Source organism: Saccopteryx leptura, chromosome 10 (genome assembly GCF_036850995.1).
Source record: "Saccopteryx leptura isolate mSacLep1 chromosome 10, mSacLep1_pri_phased_curated, whole genome shotgun sequence".
NCBI lineage: Eukaryota > Metazoa > Chordata > Mammalia > Chiroptera > Emballonuridae > Saccopteryx > Saccopteryx leptura.
In genome coordinates, this window is record NC_089512.1 from 24,943,623 (window position 1) to 24,963,838 (window position 20,216).

The 20,216-nt window shown below is 43.3% G+C and overlaps 1 protein-coding gene across 3 annotated transcripts in view; it reads right to left on the reverse strand.

Annotated features, from left to right (window-relative positions):
- The window catches only part of RARB (retinoic acid receptor beta), a 187,380-nt gene extending 167,444 nt beyond the window's left edge, over positions 1–19,936 (reverse strand). The window contains exon 1 of one of the 3 annotated variants that reach the window (XM_066350850.1): positions 19,685–19,936. Coding sequence is in view for 2 of the 3 variants with exons in the window: in XM_066350848.1 (XP_066206945.1) it covers positions 19,328–19,484 (157 nt within the window). In the remaining variant the exon portion in view is untranslated. Of the gene's footprint in view, positions 1–19,327 lie in introns of all 3 variants that reach the window. The other 2 variants (XM_066350848.1, XM_066350849.1) reach the window with 2 other exon arrangements.
- Positions 19,937–20,216: the final 280 nt, after the last annotated feature.

A 20,216-nucleotide genomic window follows, 5' to 3' on the forward strand; every position in this document is an offset into this window, starting at 1 on the left:
ATTCTTCTACTTGCCAGCTGTGTGACTTTGGGCAAGTTACTTAACCTTTCTGAACCTCAGTTCCTCCTTATATAAAATGATAGTAGATCCCTCTTTAGCTCATTGTAAGCATTAAATAACAAAGCTCTGTAACTCCCTTGACACAATGTCTGTTACACAGCAGTGTTACACAGTTATCATTATTATTGTATCAAGGGTCATGCTTGTGTTGACGAATCTCAATGTTATTCACCTTGTGTCTTTCTCCTACCCATCAGTCTCATAACTTGATTTCCTGACCTTCACTTCCAATTCCCTATCAAAATAGCTGTCCCTCCTGATATACCTAAGAGCTTCTGTACCAGCTAATAGGAATAAAGCAAGTTGAGTCATCTTTGCCTCATTACACTCTCTCTCAATTGTCCCTTCCCAGCCTCTCAGGCATTAAAGTATTGCAACGGCCATCTCCTCGTGGTTTTCCTGGCCCATCCCCAACCCACACGCCCAGCAGCCTCAGAAACGACTTCTTCAAACAACTCCTTAGCACAGGGATTTATTATTGGAGAGCCTTCGATACTTGCTGTAAACACCAATGGCAAACCGTTGGATGGACCAAATAGGAAGGCTGGGCAGCACAGGGCAGTGACGACCAACCGACATCACCCAGCTGCTGACAAGTATTTATTGAGCACCTGGCAGGTTGGGACACCATGCTAAATGCTGGGTTAGAGGGAAGTTAGAAGACACTGTTCTTGGCCCACGCAAATGGACAACTAAAAATACCAGATGGTGAAAAAGGCCCCAGCCAGGAACAAGTGCCCGCTGGGTGCCCGAGGCTGCCGTGACGTGGCGTGTTACCTGCACCCAGAGGCTCCACCTGCCTCGCCTTTCAATACCCGGCGCCGACAAGTGCGCTCGGTACATAGTGTGAGATCAATGAATGTTGGATCAAGAAAATTAAGGAGTGGAAAGAATGAAATCTGCATAGACATGTTTAGATGTGACATCGAAGGGACGATGACAGGTTCAGCTACGTCAGCAGAATCTGCCAACAGCACCCATTATATGGTGATGGATGGTTTGGAGTATGTCACTCACATGACCCGGCTTGCTCCCTCATGATAAAAGGGTAAAGAAGAGCAAGGATCAGTATCATTACCAGTTTTTAAGCCTCCATTCTCGCAGGAGGAAACTGAAGCTTAGAGGAAGTCAGATGACTTGACCAAGGTCACCCAGTTAGGCAATGGCTTGATCCAGAACTGGCCTCCTGAATCCACCCACGAGGTTACAATTAACGAGAAACAAAGCACTCCTTTATATTCTAAGCGTCCTATTAATTTTTAAATGTTGTTTAGGACGTGGTGGGCAAACTTTTTCTGTGAAACATCGGATAGTAAGTACTTCAGGCTTGGTGAGCATATAGCTGGCCTCTGTCACAGGCACTCAGGGCTGCCATTGTCAGGGGAAAAGAATTACAGGCAAGTTGTCAACAAGCAGGTGTGCGTACTCTTCCAATAAAACTTTATGTACAAAAAAACAGGCTATAGGCTAGATTTGGCTCAGTTTTCCAACCTCTGCTTGAAAATAAAGGATATTAAAATTATTTCTTCATATAGTAACTGCACACGTTACTATAAAGTCCATGCTTTTCTTTGCTTCCAGGGTAAAGACAGAGTATGATAGCCATATGTCACAGAGATATGGGAAATATTTTAAGGATGCTAAAACTATCCTGTATAGAATAATTATATAAACCATAAATGTCTAAGGTCTGCACCTTTCCCTTAAAACTAACCTGGTATATACATTTTTATTAGTTAGGGAGATCAATATGTCTATCATAAGTACATTTTAAAATTCCTCCCTACATATTCTGTCTATTGGGCTTTTTTATCACGCCTGTTCCCTGGCCTACAGCCAGGCAGAATATGGGGGTTTTAATACCTTTAATCCGTTATGTGGTTTTTTTAGAGCTCTATAAGACAAAATAACTCTTACGGTCATATATGCAATAAACCTGATATGCAACTTAATATATATTTTATGTCCCATTTCATATTTCAGCTGTGATGGTTTCCAGCTCTCAATGTGCAAAATGACACAATTTTAGCCATCTTTTTTGCTCCAATTTTTTTTTTGCTGTTTGTTTAAGAGAACTGAGAATTCACAAAAAATGCAGGTCACTGTGACTTTGAGGGGTAATTACTATTACTCCTCAATAGTCTAAAGAAGTATTGAAGTAATTGTCCACTGACATATGCCACCCAGTAGGCAATCTGAATTAGTCATGTTTATTTTTATTAGGCCACACTATCTTGTTTTGGGTGCATTTATTTCATTGATTACATTCTCATATATGCCCTGACCGGGGGGACTCCATCTGAGCCAGTGACCCCTTGCTCAAGTAAACAACCTTGGGCTCAAGCCAGTGACCTTGGGCTTCAAGTCAGTGACCTTTGGGCTCAAGCCAGAGACCATGGGGTCATGTCTCTGATTCCACATTCAAGCCAGCGACCCCACACTCAAGCTGGTGAACCCATGCTCAAGCTAGTGACCTCGGGGTTTTGAACCTGGGTCCTCAGAGTCCCACATTGTTGCTCTATCCACAGTACCACCGCCTGGTCAGGCTTGAGTGCATTTATTTCTACAGCTAGGTAATATGGTAAGCTTATCTCTGAAGATGGTCTATTCAATGAATCACACCGCTAGGAATCCACACCATTGTGTAGACTTTTGCCCTTGAATCTGAGCTGCTACTGTGATTTCTTTTAGAACCACAGAATGTGGTGAGATAATGTTGTGTTACACATGAGGCTAGATCATAAGAAGCCTTACAGCTTCCATTTGGGTTTCTTTTTCTTTTTTTTTCTAAAGCAAAGAAAGGCTCAGCTCAGTTAGGAGAAATTTATTTTTATATTTTATTTTATTTATTTAATTAATTTTTTTCCCCTGAAGTTGGAAACAGGGAGGCAGTCAGACAGACTCCCGCATGCGCCCAACCGGGATCCACCCAGCACACCCACCAGGGGGCGATGCTCTGCCCATTTGGGGCATTGCTCTGTTGCATCCAGAGCCATTCTAGCGCCTGAGGCAGAGGCCATGGAGCCATCCTCAGCGCCCGGGCCAACTTTGCTCCAATGGAGCCTTGGCTGCGGGAGGGGAAGAGAGAGACAGAGAGGAAGGAGAGGGGGAGGGGTGGAGAAGCAGATGGGCGCTTCTCCTGTGTGCCCTGGCCGGGAATTGAACCCGGGACTCCTGCATGCCAGGCCGACGCTCTACCACTGAGCCAACCAGCCAGGGCCCCATTTGGGTTTCTTGTAAGCAAATTCTGGCCGAAGTCACATAAAGAGCACTGAAACCACCATGCTGTAAGGAAACCCACATCACAAGAGGAGGTCATATAGAATCAGAGATGCTCAGGCTGCCTCCAGCTGTTCCATCAATCTCAGTGAAGCAATTAGACATGTGAATAGAGATGCCATCTTGAACATCCAGCCCCATCAAGTTCTCAGATGAGTCCAACATCTGCAACATCTGACAGCAGCCACATGAAAGACCCCAAATGAGTCAGAATCCAGAAATATATAAGTCACTAAATACTGGGCTGGTCTATCATGTAGCAACAGATAACTGAAATTAATTCTATGGTTATTATTAAGATTATTTATTGTGGAGTCATGAAGAACCTGTGGTCAGGGCCACCCTCAACTCTTTCAGAATCTAGTAGATAGCGATTTGATATTACATGCACAGTCCAAGCTGTACATGCATTCTTGCCAGTTATGAGAGCAATGGAATAATTCCATCTAAAATTCAAGAATTAAGACATTCTGGATGAAAAAAAAACAACTATGACAATTGCTTGGCTATGAATTCAAAGACTGTAATGATTAAAATATCATAGAACAGGCCCTGGCCGGTTGGCTCAGTGGTAGAGCGTCGGCCTGGCGTGCAGAAGTCCCGGGTTCAATTCCCAGCCAGGGCATACAAGAGAAGCGCCCATCTGCTTCTCCACCCCTCCCCCTCTCCTTCCTCTCTGTCTCTCTCTTCCCCTCCCGCAGTCGAGGCTCCATTGGAGCAAAGATGGCCCGGGCACTGGGGATGGCTCCTTGACCTCTGCTCCAGGCGCTAGAGTGGCTCTGGTCGCAACAGAGCGATGACCCGGAGGGGCAGAGCATCGCCCCCCCTGGTGGGCGTGCCGGGTGGATCCCGGTCGGGCGCATGCGGGAGTCTGACTGTCTCTCCCCGTTTCCAGCTTCAGAAAAAAAATACAAAAAAAAAAAAAAAAATCATAGAATAAGGCCCTTAAAAAATAAAAATATCAATTGTTATCCAGTTGGGTCTTTTTTTCTCAAATTGCTTATAAAGCTCAATCAAATCCACCTGAGCCCTCATGTGAACACCACCTGCTGATCACCTGCACACATCCTCTTTTATTTTGAGATGCAGCTGTCTCCTTATAAAGTCGTTGTTTTTTATTTGTTCCTCCAGGGGACAGGTTGAATTAGCCTCCCCACACTGGACTTCGCAATTCAAAATAATGGCAAAAGACCTGCAGGTAATGGGCCATAATACTCACTTGATACCCACTAAGGAGGGTTTTAGATCACTTGCTCTCTGTTACCTTTCGTGAAACATCTGTTTCACATGAGCCAGTTAAAAGTGCATACATCTGTAAATAATAAGCCTGTGTGTGCACATAATTTAATGAATTAGGACATAAAAAGGAATTGAACAGTAGGGGCAAAGCAATTAGAGTAACTGCCCATTTTGTTAAAAAACGTATTGTTTCCAGCTTTCACTTGGAAACCCTTTTATTATTCTGTGGGTTCAGAGACTTCCAACCTTCCTTCTTTCCCCTCCCCACAAAGAAAATCGGAGTGTGCTTTGCATGGTTGGAAGAGGGAGGTACCCACATTCTACAAAGCTGAGCTGGGATCCTCCAAATCGCTTTCTCCGACTCATGAGATCTGAAGTGGGTACCTGTACATCTGTAGTGCCTAGAAACTCTCATGCGAAACGTGAAGGAAAAACAGTGCCTCCTCTTTGGGCTACTGTGAGGTTTCGATGACATAATAAAATATGCCATTTCGCATTTAATATTAATTATGATGATGTGTGATTATTTCACTAAAAAATCAATCACAACTTGCAAGGATGCAGGGGGGAAAAACCCACAAAATCACAAGTTCCTCTTGATTCGGTCCTATTTCTATCTACCTTCTTCACACCGTTTCTAGGATGGACAGAAAAAAGGGGTGGGAGGACAGAGCAGCAACCTCTTGGTTAATGGCAGGTGCCGTTAGAATATCTAGTCCCAGGATATCTTTATTTTTTTATTTTTTTTTTGTATCTTTCTGAAGCTGGAAACGGGGAGAGACAGTCAGACAGACTCCCGCATGTGCCCGACAGGGATCCACCCGGCACGCCCACCAGGGGGCGATGCTCTGCCCCTCCGGGGTGTCGCTCTGTTGCGACCAGAGCCACTCTAGCACCTGGGGCAGAGGCCAAGGAGCCATCCCCAGCGCCCGGGCCATCTTTGCTCCAATGGAGCCTCGACTGCGGGAGGGGAAGAGAGAGACAGAGAGGAAGGAGAGGGGGAGGGGTGGAGAAGCAGATGGGCGCTTCTCCTGTGTGCCCTGGCCAGGAATCAAACTCCGGACTTCTGCACGCCAGGCCGACGCTCTACCACTGAGCCAACCGGCCAGGGCCGTCCCAGGATATCAAAGTAATTGCCAGAAGCTCAAGGAAATGTCCCATTCTTATATTTTCGGGCCAGTTTGTCAGCTGACACATTTGTAAGAGCTGCCGTAATAGTCAACCTGTACCTCGCAAGTTTCGACAGCTCCCTCATTTGCTTCAGGTGTTTTCAGTAACCTGCAAATTTACAAATAAAAGCAGACAACGCTTGTGATGTTCTGAATTTCAAGTTTCTTGTCACCGAACTACTTTCAACATCTTTCTTGAACACCTACACTGTGCCAGGCACTGGGCCACAAAGCATATATCAATATCAATATATATATATATATATATATATATATATGCACAGGAGAAAGTACTTGTGGGAGACAAAGCATGGAATTTTCTAGAACACCGAGGCTTCCATAGGGAATGGCTTGTTCCTGCCTGCCTCCCTAAACTTTGAGGTCTGAAGGGAGTTGAAAGTAGCTGAAAGAATGTTGGAAGATAGATACTCTGTATCCATTTGCAAACCAAGCAGGGGTAGAACACAGGACTGGAAATTGTATGCCACCTTGATATGATTGCTACAAAGGACGTAACTACTAAGTCCAGCCCACTGCACTCCTGTGAAAATCTTGGTTTAGCAAATCTTGGTTTAGCTCGGCAAAATAAGTGTTAGCAAACTAAGGGCTAAGTATTTGCCAGGACCCGGGGAAACAGTTCCACCCAGAAGGAAAGCAAGTTAAACAATGACTGAAATCACCACCCTGCAGTTTTCTGTTTACATTCTCCTACAGTCTATTTACCAGCTACATAAAGAGATAATTAGAGCTCCACGACAGCAATAGGAAAGAAGAATAAAGGCTAAAAGGAAAGGGAAATAAAGAGAATGAACAAATATTTTAAAAATATTAATAGCTGACGTATACGAAGCAGTGTTGTTCCATACAGTGGCCACTGAAAGCTGAATAAATTTAAATTAAATAAAATAAAAAATTTAGTTCCTCAGACATATTAGTCACATTTCAAGTGCTCAATAACCACACATGGCCAGCAACTATCATATTGGACAACATAGAATTATAGATGATTTCCATCAGTGTAGAAAGTCCGAATGGACAGTGCTCATATCGAGTCTAGTAGGTGGTGGTAAGCTAGAAACATATCCATGACTCAACCCTAGTTAAACTAAGTACTGCCCAGGTACCAAGTACCGTACTAGCCTTGGAAAAGCAGAAGTAAAGAACATACTATCTGACCTCAAAGACTTCCCAGGTTAGTAAGGGAGCCCAACCAACAAGTTAGAACAAAACACACACACACACACACACACACACACACACACACACACACACAAACACATATGCACGCATGTGGAGAAATGGGTAGAAATGCAGAAAACAAACCTGTTAACTCTCATGGTAGATAATGGTGAGAGTATCCAGGTGATCTGTGGGATTCTTTCAACTTTTCTGCATTTAAAACGTTTTCCATAATAACATATTGGGGTTGGGGAGGATCTCTGTTACCGAGTCTTACCTATCAGGTACTTTAAAATTGCTCTTATTTAAGTCTATGGTAAGTTTGCAAGGTAAATGTTATGGATCCATTCTACAGATGAAAACAGTGCAGCAGCTTAGAGCTCTGGCCTCCACAGCAGTAGCAGCGCATACAGAGAGCCCAGCGGCCCGGCTTCCCACCGCACCTGCCACACTGTCCACACCGTGGCACAAGGCTTCCCACGGCCACACTGTCCACACCGTGGCACAAGGCTTCCCACTGCACCTGCCACACTGTCCACACCGTGGCACAAGGCTTCCCATGGCCACACTGTCCACACCGTGGCACAAGGCTTCCCACGGCCACACTGTCCACACCGTGGCACAAGGCTTCCCTCAGCCACACTGTCCACACCGTGGCACAAGGCTTCCCTCAGCCACACTGTCCACACCGTGGCACAAGGCTTCCCACGGCCACACTGTCCACACCATGGCACAAGGCAGCGCCTTACCTACTACTCCCTTTCGGAACCCGACTACACAACCTTCTATGAGTCACTTCAATTCGTCTACCTGTCTCTTTTTCCTCAAAATATATAATTCAACAATTAGATTTCAAACAAAAGGAAAGGGTGGAATATGGCACATAAAAATCCGAAACAAGATATTGCATTTAAAATACATTTGAAATCACCAAAATAAGAGGATGGCACAAGAGGCTTATCATCACCACTATTAATGTAAACATTTTTAACTAGCAATCACTTGCTCTTAGGTTTGGGACCCTCTAAACAAAACAGATACTTAAAATAGGAGGCCAATATGAAAATATCGATTCAACTTCCTCTCTTAGAATGTCTCCTCCCCATTTTTTAAGTAATAAAAGACACAATTGTGTTGCTTAACTAAAAGACAGCAGCTAGTAGGAACCATTTGTATCATTTCTAGATGAGGGTTACTAGTGAACTAGAATAACATGGAAAACCTTCTTTCTCATCTCTCACTTTCCTGGGATTCCTCAGTAAAGACAAAACTACTCCTGACCACAACCCCTGGGAGCTGTAGAGGGCTAGGCCAGCGCAGACTTGGACGACAAACAGGATGCAAAACAAAGGACAAAAGAGGAAAATAGCTTCCTACTTTCTTTTTTTTTCTTCTTTTTTCTTTTTTTTTTGTATTTTTCTGAAGCTAGAAACGGGGAGAGACAGTCAGACAGACTCCCGCATGCGCCCGACCGGGATCCACCCGGCACACCCACCAGGGGGCGACGCTCTGCCCACCAGGGGGCGATGCTCTGCCCCTCCGGGGCATCGCTCTGTTGCGACCAGAGCCACTCTAGCGCCTGGGGCAGAGGCCAAGGAGCCATCCCCAGTGCCCGGGCCATCTTTGCTCCAATGGAGCCTCAGCTGCGGGAGGGGAAGAGAGAGACAGAGAGGAAGGAGAGGGGGAGGGGTGGAGAAGTAGATGGGCGCTTCTCCTGTGTGCCCTGGCCGGGAATCGAACCTGGGACTTCTGCACGCCAGGCCGACGCTCTACCACTGAGCCAACCGGCCAGGGCTTCCTACTTTCTTATACAAGTTAAAACGCTGTGGCTTCTATTGGAGAAGTAACATACTGAGAAGGAATCAGGGAAGTTACAGCTCTTTACCTCTCTCTCTTCCACATTGCCTCCAAACAAAACTCTCTATGTTCTTTTTCTGGTGTTATCAGGGCACAAAAAGTTTTTTAGGAACTCTTCACTCAGCTGTGACACAGGCAAACAGTGGAAGTTGACGACCCCTCCGTGAAGGACTGCACATGGAGGATGGAGGGACCTTCCTGAGACTGGAAACCCAGCTCCACAACTGGGCGATGTCAGTCACATTCCTCGCCTTCTCTGAGTCTCAGTTTCCTCTTCTGTCAAATGAGGATACTCATACTTCCCTCGCAGGATTGTTTGTGAAGATGAACTGATAACAACGTACGTAGAGCCATTAGAGTAGAATTTTGTTAAATATTGAACCAACCCAAATAAAACCCAGACTCACTAAAACCCCCACAGCACTTCTTCAATTTAGTCCCCGTTGCCAGAAGACAGGGCCCTTCCTTGTTATCACAGGGCCTGCATGTGATGACTGCTATGGCGGACTAAAGTTGGCAGCCCAGTCTGCGTCCCTCCCCCATGAGAGGTGGACTCACTGAGACTGGCCTAGTCCTGTGACTGCTTAGTAACAATACGGTGACGGTGACTCTGTGCCAACTCTGGGTCCAGCCTTTCAGAGGGCTGGGAGCTTTCGCTTCCCCCCTCCAGGAATGCTCCTTCTCAGGATATCAGTGCTATGCTGTGAGACGCACGGGCCGTGCGCACTGTTCCAGTGGGCAGCCCCAGCTGAACTCTCTCTACCAGCATCCCCGACTGCCAGCCATGGGAGTGAGCCTTCTGGGATGTCCAGCCCAGGTTAGCCCTGGACCATGAACCTCAGCTTACATCATGTAGAACAGAGAGGATCAGCCCAGCTGAGCCCAGTCTATCCACAGCATTGTGAGATAACCAAGTGTTAGGCCAATAGCTTGGGGGAAATTTGTTACGCAGCAAAATGTCACAGAAACGATCATAAAGCAATTAAAGCGATTTTTTTTTTTCAAACTGAACCTAATAAAACCCAATCCCAAAAGAACATTATTTAACAAACACTCCAGAAACATTCAAACGAGAGTCTTCAAGAAGTATGCTTGGAAGGTACGCACTTATGCTATTATTGCCCAAGATAAAGTTTAAAACTCTGCTTTGTAAACTACATTTAGAAATGACGCATGAGGCCTACGCCCAGAAAACCTTCAAGCCTGCTTCTTGTGACGAAAATGTGTCACCCACTTGATCCATCACCTTATGTACCAGCTGTAGTACTCAGCGGTTTTTGATTTTTACCAAAATGAAACTCAGGTTCAAAGTGCGAAGGAGACTCTTGTGTTTGTGTTATTAGGGGGTTGCGCCAAAAAGATTGTGAGCACAAGCTTGTCCCATCTATTGTGAGTCCAGGGAAAATAGGGACAGCATCAGATTCATCCTGGCATCCCCCACAGAACATACCAGGAAGCCTGGAACATGGCAGACACCCAAGAGCCCTTTGTTGAATGAAATACCACAAGATCTAATCCATCAGTGAGCGATAAAAACGTACTGCGACCCTGACAGCATCCTTGGGCAATGTGTATTGTGACAGCTTTGAAGGTGACAACGCTCACTTGTACAAGTCCATCCATTTGTATGAGATCTGGGGGTTTGGTAAAAATGGATGCCACTGAATCAGGACCACAGCACTCTCCAACTTGTGACAGATGAGAAGGACTGTCACCTCCTCAGTTATGAGCCACAGAGAGAGAGGAACCGTTTCACCGAGGAAAAGAGATACTGACTAAAAAAAGACTGTTCACTATTAGCCAAGGCACAGAGGCCACAGGTGTCGCAGAATCAGAGCAGAAGGTCTACCCAGTGACGTCTGTATGTTTGTCTTCAGGACAAGAATAGAACCCTCGTTTACACTACCTCTAATCTTTCTACAAATCCTGCCATGTGGACATTATTATTCCCATTCCATAGCTGTAGGAATCGATCCTGTGTCAAGTCAGGCTGTTTCCATTATCTCAGACCATCGGGCAGCGAGTGCCGAGGCTACAGGTGGAGAGATGCACGGGAGGGTAATAATGGATGGAGTGGCAGAGCAGAGAAGAAGCCGTAAAACTCTCAGATTGACAACGTTTCACAGGGCGAGAAAATCATTACACCTTCTCTAGAGAGCTCTTGGCGGACAGGTGCTAGGATAACCTCTGGAAGAGGACTTGCAACTCCTGCACATTGAAAGCCCAACACGGGTTTCTGGAAACTCTTGCCCAATCAGCACAGCAATTCCTGTTCACCAGCATCTTCCAACTTTCTCCGCAAAGCCAAACCTGTTCATCCTATCTCTGGTTCCTATGGTTTCCTCTGATAAGCAGGGCCCCAGTGCACAATTAAAGCTTTCAATAAATAATCTCTAAGTACATTCGTTTGATTGACTGTTATTTGATACAGCAGTTAGTTTCAATGGGGCAGTTAATATTGATCACATAAAGTACTCCAGACAAACATGAAACAGTTCCAGAACTCCATGGATTATTACCCTTTATCTGCCAGTCATCTGGGTTACTTGTAATGGTCACGGAATTTAAAATCAATAATAACAATTAGTGTTCTGTACACCAAAATGGATGAATCATGGGAAATGGGTTTTCATATAAAATCAAAGGTAAAGCAGGCCTATACTATGGCGGAAGGCTTTCTGCATTTCCAGGACACATTTGGCAAAGTGCTCTCAGGCAAGTCTTCAAAACGGGCAGCAAGAGAGAAAGACCGCTATGTCAGAGGCGATGTGGCCATAAAAACCGCACGTGAAACCCTTGACACTCTTAATCCTAAAAGATGAAGCGTGAAAGATAAAAGTGATCAAAGTAAGTGCTAACAAACGTAGTAAAATTAATGGGACTGGCAATTTACTCCCTCTGAGACACAGTTCCAGCTACCTTTTTCAGCTTCCAAATTCATAGGCACTAAACATGCTTTTTTTTTTTTTTAAATAAAATGGCAACAACAGTAGTTTAGCTCCGCGGCCCCTCCACTGTAATGTCTGCATAATTAAAATGCAAAGCAACAGAGAAACGTTTCATCATGAAACTGTAAGCAGAGCACTATGTGAAATCATCCATTCCAAAGACTTGTTTTTTCATCAATTATTTGATATTTATCTGATGTAAATATAAGGACTAATTAAAATGTATGCCTTTTTATACAGCTTCTTGTCATTAAAGCCAATGAAAGCATTCTGAGGCCTATAATGAAATAATTATGTTTGCCTTTAAGAATTTTCTTCAATAACACATGGCAGTACTGAGCTAAATTAAAACATCAGGAACTAAATTTTGCTTGCCTCCATTTCCATTTTAGCTAATTATACCCCCAAGCTTTCCAATAGACCAGACCCTAAAAAAATCTTTTGAAGCCGAAATGACCTTCAGATCATCAGCCTTTTTTTTTTTTATAATTATGGACTCTGATGACAAGACAAAGGTACTGTAGCCCTGAAAGCTTCAATATTTGCGAGAACAGGGATTTGTTATATGAAGTGTTCACTTGCTCTGCAAATTAGAGAAAAATTGTGATAAATGTGATCCATATCTCTCCCCCGTTCATCGTTGCACTGGTCTTATCTGGTCTTCCCTGATTCACTTCTACATGGCATTTTGAATTCAGCTATGTTTTTCTTTCTTTTTCTTTTTCTTTTTTTTTTTTTTTTTTTGTATTTTTCTGAAGCTGGAAACGGGGAGAGACAGTCAGACAGAATCCTGCATGAGCCCGACTGGGATCCACCCGGCACGCCCACCATGGGCGAGGCTCTGCCCACCAGGGGGCGATGCTCTGCCCACCAGGGGGTGATGCTCTGCCACGACCAGAGCCACTCCAGCGCCTGGGGCAGAGGCCAAGGAGCCATCCCCAGTGCCCGGGCCATCTTTGCTCCAATGGAGCCTTGGCTGCGGGAGGGGAAGAGAGAGACAGAGAGGAAGGAGGGGGTGGGGGGTGGAGAAGCAAATGGGTGCTTCTCCTATGTGCCCTGGCCGGGAATGGAACCCGGGTCCCCCGCACGCCAGGCCGACGCTCTACTGCTGAGCCAACCGGCCAGGGCTCTTTCTCTTTTCTTGTTCTGACTTGGGAAAATGTTTTCTATGGTGAACAATAATCAATCAGTAAGAAGAACAACAAATATTTCACTAAAGGTGAATCAAATTAGGAGAGGAATTCCTATTCAATACTAAAACTTTGTGGGGGGTTTTTTTTTTTAAAAAAGAGCAATCTTTAAGAAAGGAGTAGAATAGTGCTGTCCAGACAGCTCAGTTTGTTAGAGCATCATCCCGGAAGCCACTGAGATCGTCAGTTCGATCCCTGGTCAGGGCACATACAGGAACACATTGATGCTCCTGTCTCTCTCTCTCTCTCTCTCTCTCTCTCTCTCTCTCTCTCTCCTTTCCTCTCTCTATAAAATAAATACAATAAACATTAAAACATTAAAAAAAAAGATGAAGAAAAAGAAAGGAGTAGAATAAGGAGAACATATAAACTTGAAAACAACAACAAAAAAATAGGACACTTTCATTTAGAATTTCTCCTTCTCCAAATTTCAAATCGGATATACGTGCGAAAGTAAAATAAATAAATAAATAAATAAATAATCTGAGTTTAACTGAAAAGGAAGATGAAAAGGTGGGAATAAAATCTGCCTGGTGGTTTCTGGGCTGGTAGCAAAGGAAATGGCTTTAACAATGCTTGTCATACGATGCCCATGGGGGTGGGGACCTGGGACTTAGAAAAGTAGGTGGGAGTCCCAGGGATTAACTCTTGACAATGCAAATTCTCTCCCATTTTATTCTATATGGAGACTTGGCATGATTCACGGGTGTTAATATTTGGTGACTGCTGGATAGGTTGTCTCATGAGACGACAGGGGGAAGCTGCGGATAGCAAAGAAACAAATACCTATTATACAACAAGGTAAAACTGCCATTATAATCTTAAATCTGTTTTTATTAAAATCACTCCTTCTCCCACCCACTCCAGATATTCTTTGTCCTTTTTTAGAGCAATCTCCTTTGGGGAATGAGGGACACGCTCACCCATGACCACCCCTGTGAAAATGAGCTTTTTTTTTTTCCTCCCAGTCTGCACTGGTTCACTTGAGCAGCTGCTGTGGAAGCTTCTAGAGGCTCCTCCTGGGATCCCTGTGCCCTGACGAGAGGAAATGCTTGGCCAGGCTAACCCGTCTGGCTGACGTCAGTTCCTGTTGTCCTGGCCTTATCGTGCTGGGGACCAAGGGTCTTATCTTACTGAATGGTCCCCTTTCAGTTCCCCACCCTGGAAGGCCAGAGAAAAATTCAAGTCAGCAGTTCCATGGTCTGTTTGAAGTCTCCTCTAAGGAGCTCGGAAGGCTCAGGATAAGGAAGTAACATGATACCTGCGGACTCGCCCTCTACTGCTTCCTAGGTCCAGAGAACTTTTGCAACTTAAAAAGAAATTTATTCAAAGGGGTTTAGGGAGATTGGATGGGACAGGAGTCATGCTTCTTGGTGATGAAGCCAGGAGGCTGGGAAGGAAGAGGAGAATTCAGAGCAGCCTATTGACTGATGAGGTTGTGTTATTAGATCTTACAGATGGGGCAGGTTATCTCATCTCCTATTTAACAAGAGGTACTTAGGCCAAGCCACTTACAGACAGAATACTGATAAATCTGAAACTTGAGTTAACTCAGCTTTCCTCTCACCATAGCCCCCAATTCCAATTTTTTTTAAGATGAAGCTGGTGAAGAACTGATACAGATGTGTTCATAGTAACTCAATTTATTAATTCGACACCCTCCCTAACTCCCGTAACACACACACACACACACATACACACACGCTGAAGGCAGAACTGCAATCATAATACTTAAATCCATTTTGCAAGGGGTGTCTTCTATTTACAGAGCTATGGTTTGTTGCAAAAGGAATTCACATTCAGAAGAATGACCTAGAAGCACAAGGAGATCTTCAGTAATAATGGAAAAATTAAGCTGTGAGCACTCTGGTTATATTGACCCTAGAATTCAAACAAAGACTTTCTGTGTCACTCCTGAGTTCAAGGGGCAGCCTAAGAGATGTCGTAATATTGAAATATCTGGCATATTTCAATGATTTATGTGGGAATTGTGGCAGTATATTTGAAAGTGGGTTATTCTAGAAAATCAGAGATGTATGATTGCTATAACTACCCTATAATTTGAAAGGCAAGATTCTACATTAATATCTTTGGGAAAGGGTTTTTAGCCAAGATTTTTCTGATTAACCTTCATCAAAACTCCCATTTCCGAAATAGTCTATTTAATTGATAGTTAACTGAATTTATATCAGAACATTTAAAGTATAAAACTGTCATTTAAGGATAAATTTATTGGCAGTTACATGTAACTCAAGCTCTATGGAAGATTCTCTTTAAGATATTCTAAAATGAACACTGTACATACTGTTTAATACGTCCTGTGTGGCTGGAAAAAAGTTTTATATTTTGCATCTTGGTTTTACGTCTCCACCTGCGCCCCCCCCCCCCCAGAGAGTTACTTTCTAACTAAATATTTCAAGACTGAAAAAAAATATTTTATTTTAAAGATTGTAAATTCCCTGAGAGCAGAATTTATCATCTTTATCATTTATCATCTATTTCCCTTTTGAAATCCTTTACTGATGCTAAGTGGAATATATAAAGGAGAAAACAGTAAGGTTTTCGTTTCTTTTCAGCCAACTCAGAGGCTTAACATGTTGAAAGTAAATTATAAACATCTGATATCCAGAAGAACTTTCTTTTTACTTTTATGCTCTAAAGAAAAGTTCATGACAATACTGACTGGTTATATATCGTCAACTCCAGGCTTCCAGAAATGAGAAGAAAACTTCTGATTCGGGTCAACTAACCTATCAGAAATTGCCATGCTGGTCATTTATCTACTAAGAAAAAAAAAAAAAAAAAGGCTTGTTCCAACGTGACGGTTTTGCATTTGGGCTGGAGAGTCAAACGCTAACTAGAGCTTCCAAATCAATTCCATAGGCGAAGTTTAAGCAGACAGCTGTCTACCACTCCTGCTGGTTTGTTTTACTTTTGGAATCTATGCTTTTCGGGTGGTAAGATTTAAACTCACGCACTTTTTCTTCTAAGTTGCTCATCAGTACCTCCCTACGCAAAGTACCAAGTTAACTGGATATGGACACCACTTATTTTAGTAAATCTCTTTTTTTTTCTATGGGGAAGAAAACTTTGTGAATCTTCCACTTGTTTTCAACCAACCCTGTCCTGCACTCTCCAAGATTTAAGCAAAAGTGCCTTTTTCTTCTCTTCTTTCTGATGGTATTAGTTACCACCGTCATGTGCCTGAGAAGCAGAAAATTATGTCCTACTTTAGAAAAACAATTGAGCCTTTTCACTGAAATATTTATTCAAAACCCCATTCAATTCATACGGTGGCTGTCAGTCTTTATTTAGTCTCTCTTTCAGAGGGTATCTTTGATTTTGCCACTTTGACCCCAATTTATATCTCACTAGGAGAGGATTTAGATACTGTTTAATACTTAAAATTCAGGTCCCAGGGCTCTGAGAAAGGGACGTACTTCACTTCTTAATCACATATAGCCAGAGTGGGGTTTTTTTCTTCTTTTTAAAAACAGATTATTTTTCTCATTAATGGGCAAAATACTATTTCAAAAAGTTTTTTTTTTCTTTTCTTTTTCTTTTGATGTGTCGAGTAGGGAGAAGACAGGGAAAAGGGCCAAGAAATTGTCACACTCATGAATTCACTGAAAGCAACTATATTTGGACCACAGATATTAGGATTTATCCTATGCCCACTGAGCAATTAATGCTGAAAACATCTGGAGCAGCCTAAAACCAAGATAATCCAGGAGGCATCTGAACAGAAACTTAAGAGACTCCATACCTTCCAGGGCCAGTCTTAAATCATATTATTTATACCACATTCCCTTAGTAGCGCACTAATCCTGACTTTGCATTTTTACAACCAGCAATTCACAGGCCCTATTCCAACAGCAGCTGGTTGGCATATCATTTTTCTGTCTTTAAAATTAAACTAAACTAAAATAAAAAGAAGACTCTAACTACTCTTAACACCTTTCAAAGAAGGCTACTGGTGAGTTTTATGTTCAAAGGGTTTACTCTAATTACTACACACACACACATACACACCATAAAAAAATCAGTAGGATCTCAAAACAAAATAGTTCTGGTTAGAATTTAGTACTATGTTTCTTTCCTCCTTGCCCACTGTTTCCTCTGCATTAAGAGCACAAACAGATCTGCTTCTCGTCAAAACAGTCATTAAGTAAAATGGAAAAGGTTGTAGCTTTTATGTCCTTACGTATACAAACGTAGCCTTAATATGCTTTTATTTCAAAAGCCCCAACCGGCTCTGTCACCCTGAACCAAACACCAGCATGGCAGACATTTGTTAGAATTTTTATTTATGCTTAAGAAACTTAATCACTTAAACACACTAACCAGTCATAAAGTGGTTTGTGGAGGAGAAAGCTGCTGTGCAGGGGCATAAGCAATATTTACATTTTATTCATTTAAATTAAAGTCAGGGTGTGGGAATCAAACCCTTGTGAAAAGGACCACAATAAGCACTAATTGCCCTGCTTACAAAAATAAGACACTGGAATTTCTGAAATCCCTTTGTCAAATGTCTTTATTTACTTTTCCTAATGCAAGTTTCTTTGATTAGCTGAACTTTGCTGTTATCAACACTCCTTGCTTATCGCTGGCCCTAGGCGAATGACACATTTACCACTCCTCTTCCTAGATAAGGCAAATCCCTTGTTTAACTTGTTCAAGAACAAACAAAGCTTTTCCCCCTACTCCTAACAACTTAATGGGCAGGTTTGGAGGGTTAATTACAAAAGGGAGAAATGTCTGCTTGTAAAAGCTCTATTAGGGCTAATAGTTTTATGCCAAGGTCTTGAGCATTTCCCCCCTATTCTTAAAAAAAATGTATCATTAAAACTTTTTCCTACAAGAAAAAGTTTGAGAGAACCCCAATTCCTTGAGATCGCAAGTGAAACTGTTCACCCTGTTTTCAACTGTTAGGACAAGTCTAAAAGATCTGTTAGTGGGTTGCAAAATTATTTTGTAACGCTGTTTCTTTTGAGTTCTCCGAAAACAAACTAGGCAGCAGGAAAGAAAAGGCATTTGGGGAGCAGCTGAAGATTAACACGCCTTCTGAAAATGATATTCTTTTTTGCCCTGGTTATGGTTCTACAAAATATTAAGCAGGACAGCCAGACTATTGGCCTCAAATGGTTATTGATTTTTTTCAGCTACAAACCTGTTGATTTTCTGTTCCAAGAAGCAAGTCTTGATCCTTAAGAAAAAGTTTCCAAGAGGGCAATTTAAATCTTGTCATTGTCCCCTCTCCTTTTTCTTCTCTCTCTTTAGATAAGCCACCCTGTTATTAGGAAAACTCAATTTCTCCCAGTTAAACTTTGACCTCTTTGAAAACAAAGATTTAAAATGTCATTTTCAGGCTAATGCTCCAATGAATTGTCAAATAAAGTACTAAAAACATTTTGATAGATAGCTGAGCCATTTATCTAAATCACTGTCAGGGTTAAGATGCATCCTGCAGGCTCCCACTCCAGCCACTGAAGGTGGGATTTTTCTGGGACTTCTGGTCATTTCTCAAGCCTGCAGCCAGGCTACTGTTGACCAGATGCGTGCCTCGGCACGGTGTCAACATCAGATAACCAAATAGTCCTTTTTTTTTTTTTAATTGGACTACCCCACTTATATTTCCTTTCCTATAACCGATGTCGAGAGGTTCCTGGATGAATTGCAAGATATGGAAAATAATGGATGGCTCAGCCCAAGGGGTGTTCATTGCCAGTAGTTTTCTAGCAAAACAGCAACTTCTTAGAGCAACAAAGTGACTCGGAAAGGTGGCAGCAGGGTCAATGCTAAGAAATATTGCCTTTCCTTAGCAAGGAAAACATTGGAGGCTGCAGCTTTAACTGGTGGTTTATGAACTTTAGGAGCTGCGAGCCTTCTTCATCAGGCTAAATTTCTTGCAAGGAAGATGTCATATTTTAATTACTTTGGACTGTTAAAGCATAGGCGGGGGGTTACGGGGTGGGGGGGTATATATACAACTGGTAGCTAATCCAAAGAAGAGCAAAGTTAAATTCTCCTCTGCATACATCTTAGTAAAAACTGCACAATGTGTCAAACTGCCTTACTTGAAGAATGTTTCAAAGTCCTGTGGTCACCCTCTACTTTTTTCCCCCCCTCCATGCATATTTTAAAAACTGTTTTCAATAGACTGTAACGTTGGTAAGGAGAGGAGCGGGGGTCGGGAAGGGGTTGTTTGGTAAGAAAACATCTAACAGGAAATTTTCAGCAGAGGGGATTAATATGCACACGCCAGCATATCACACCCTTTCAGCATTAAATCATTAAATCCTTTGTCTTGCTACCAGTGCAGTTTGTTGCCAATGTCTTTATTGCATGCAAGAGAGACAATTAATTTTTTTTTTCTTGGTAGAAGAAGGGAAAAAAATAAACCTACATTGAGCAGTGTGCCGATGTTGCCATTCGGTTTGGGTCAATCCACTGAAGCATGCTTTGAGAGCTTTCTCCTGGAGCATGCAGGAAGACGGGCTCGCAGTGTAGAAATCCAGGATTTGCCCAGGACTCACTGACAGAACATCCATACAGTCAAACATGATCTCCCCTGCACCGAATGTCTGCAAAAGTGCTTATCCTCTAGGTGTGGAGGCAAATGGCATAGAAAAGTCCACCCAACTCCATCAAACTCTGCCCCTTTTTTGGCACGTAGGCTGTTGGTCTTTTTCCCAGCCCCGAATCATGAATTATGACAGACAAGCCAGCTAAAAGCCTGTAATTGATCCAAATGATCATTTACCATTTTCCAGGCTTGCTCGGCCAATCCAGCCTGGGCGGGGGTTCCCAGAAAGATCCCAAGTTCTCCTTCCAAACCAATGCCTGCAAAAAGCCTTCCGAATGCAGTCCGGATCCTACCCCGACGGTGCCCAGACAAGCCCTGCCCGGCTCGCTCGCGTCCTCGGCATCCCAGTCCTCAAACAGCGCGCGTGGGGGAATTCTGGTCCCCCCTTTGGCAAAGAATAGACCCTCCTGCCTCTGAACAGCTCACTTCCTACTACTTCTGTCACACAGAATGAAAGATTGAATTGCCTAATATATGCGAGTGAACTTTCGGTGAACCCTTCCCGGGCTGCTAACCTTCAAATGACCCAACGAGTCTGACATCACCAACTCCCAGGATTCTCACAGAGCTTAGAAACTCCCAGCAGCCCTGCAAACGCAGACAGCCAGAGAGACAGGCAGCGAGCGGGCGCGCAAGCCGGCTCTTTCTTTCCCGTTTCTCACCTTAAAAACAATGCAAGAAGTGCTTTTAAAAGGAGGCCGGGGAGGAG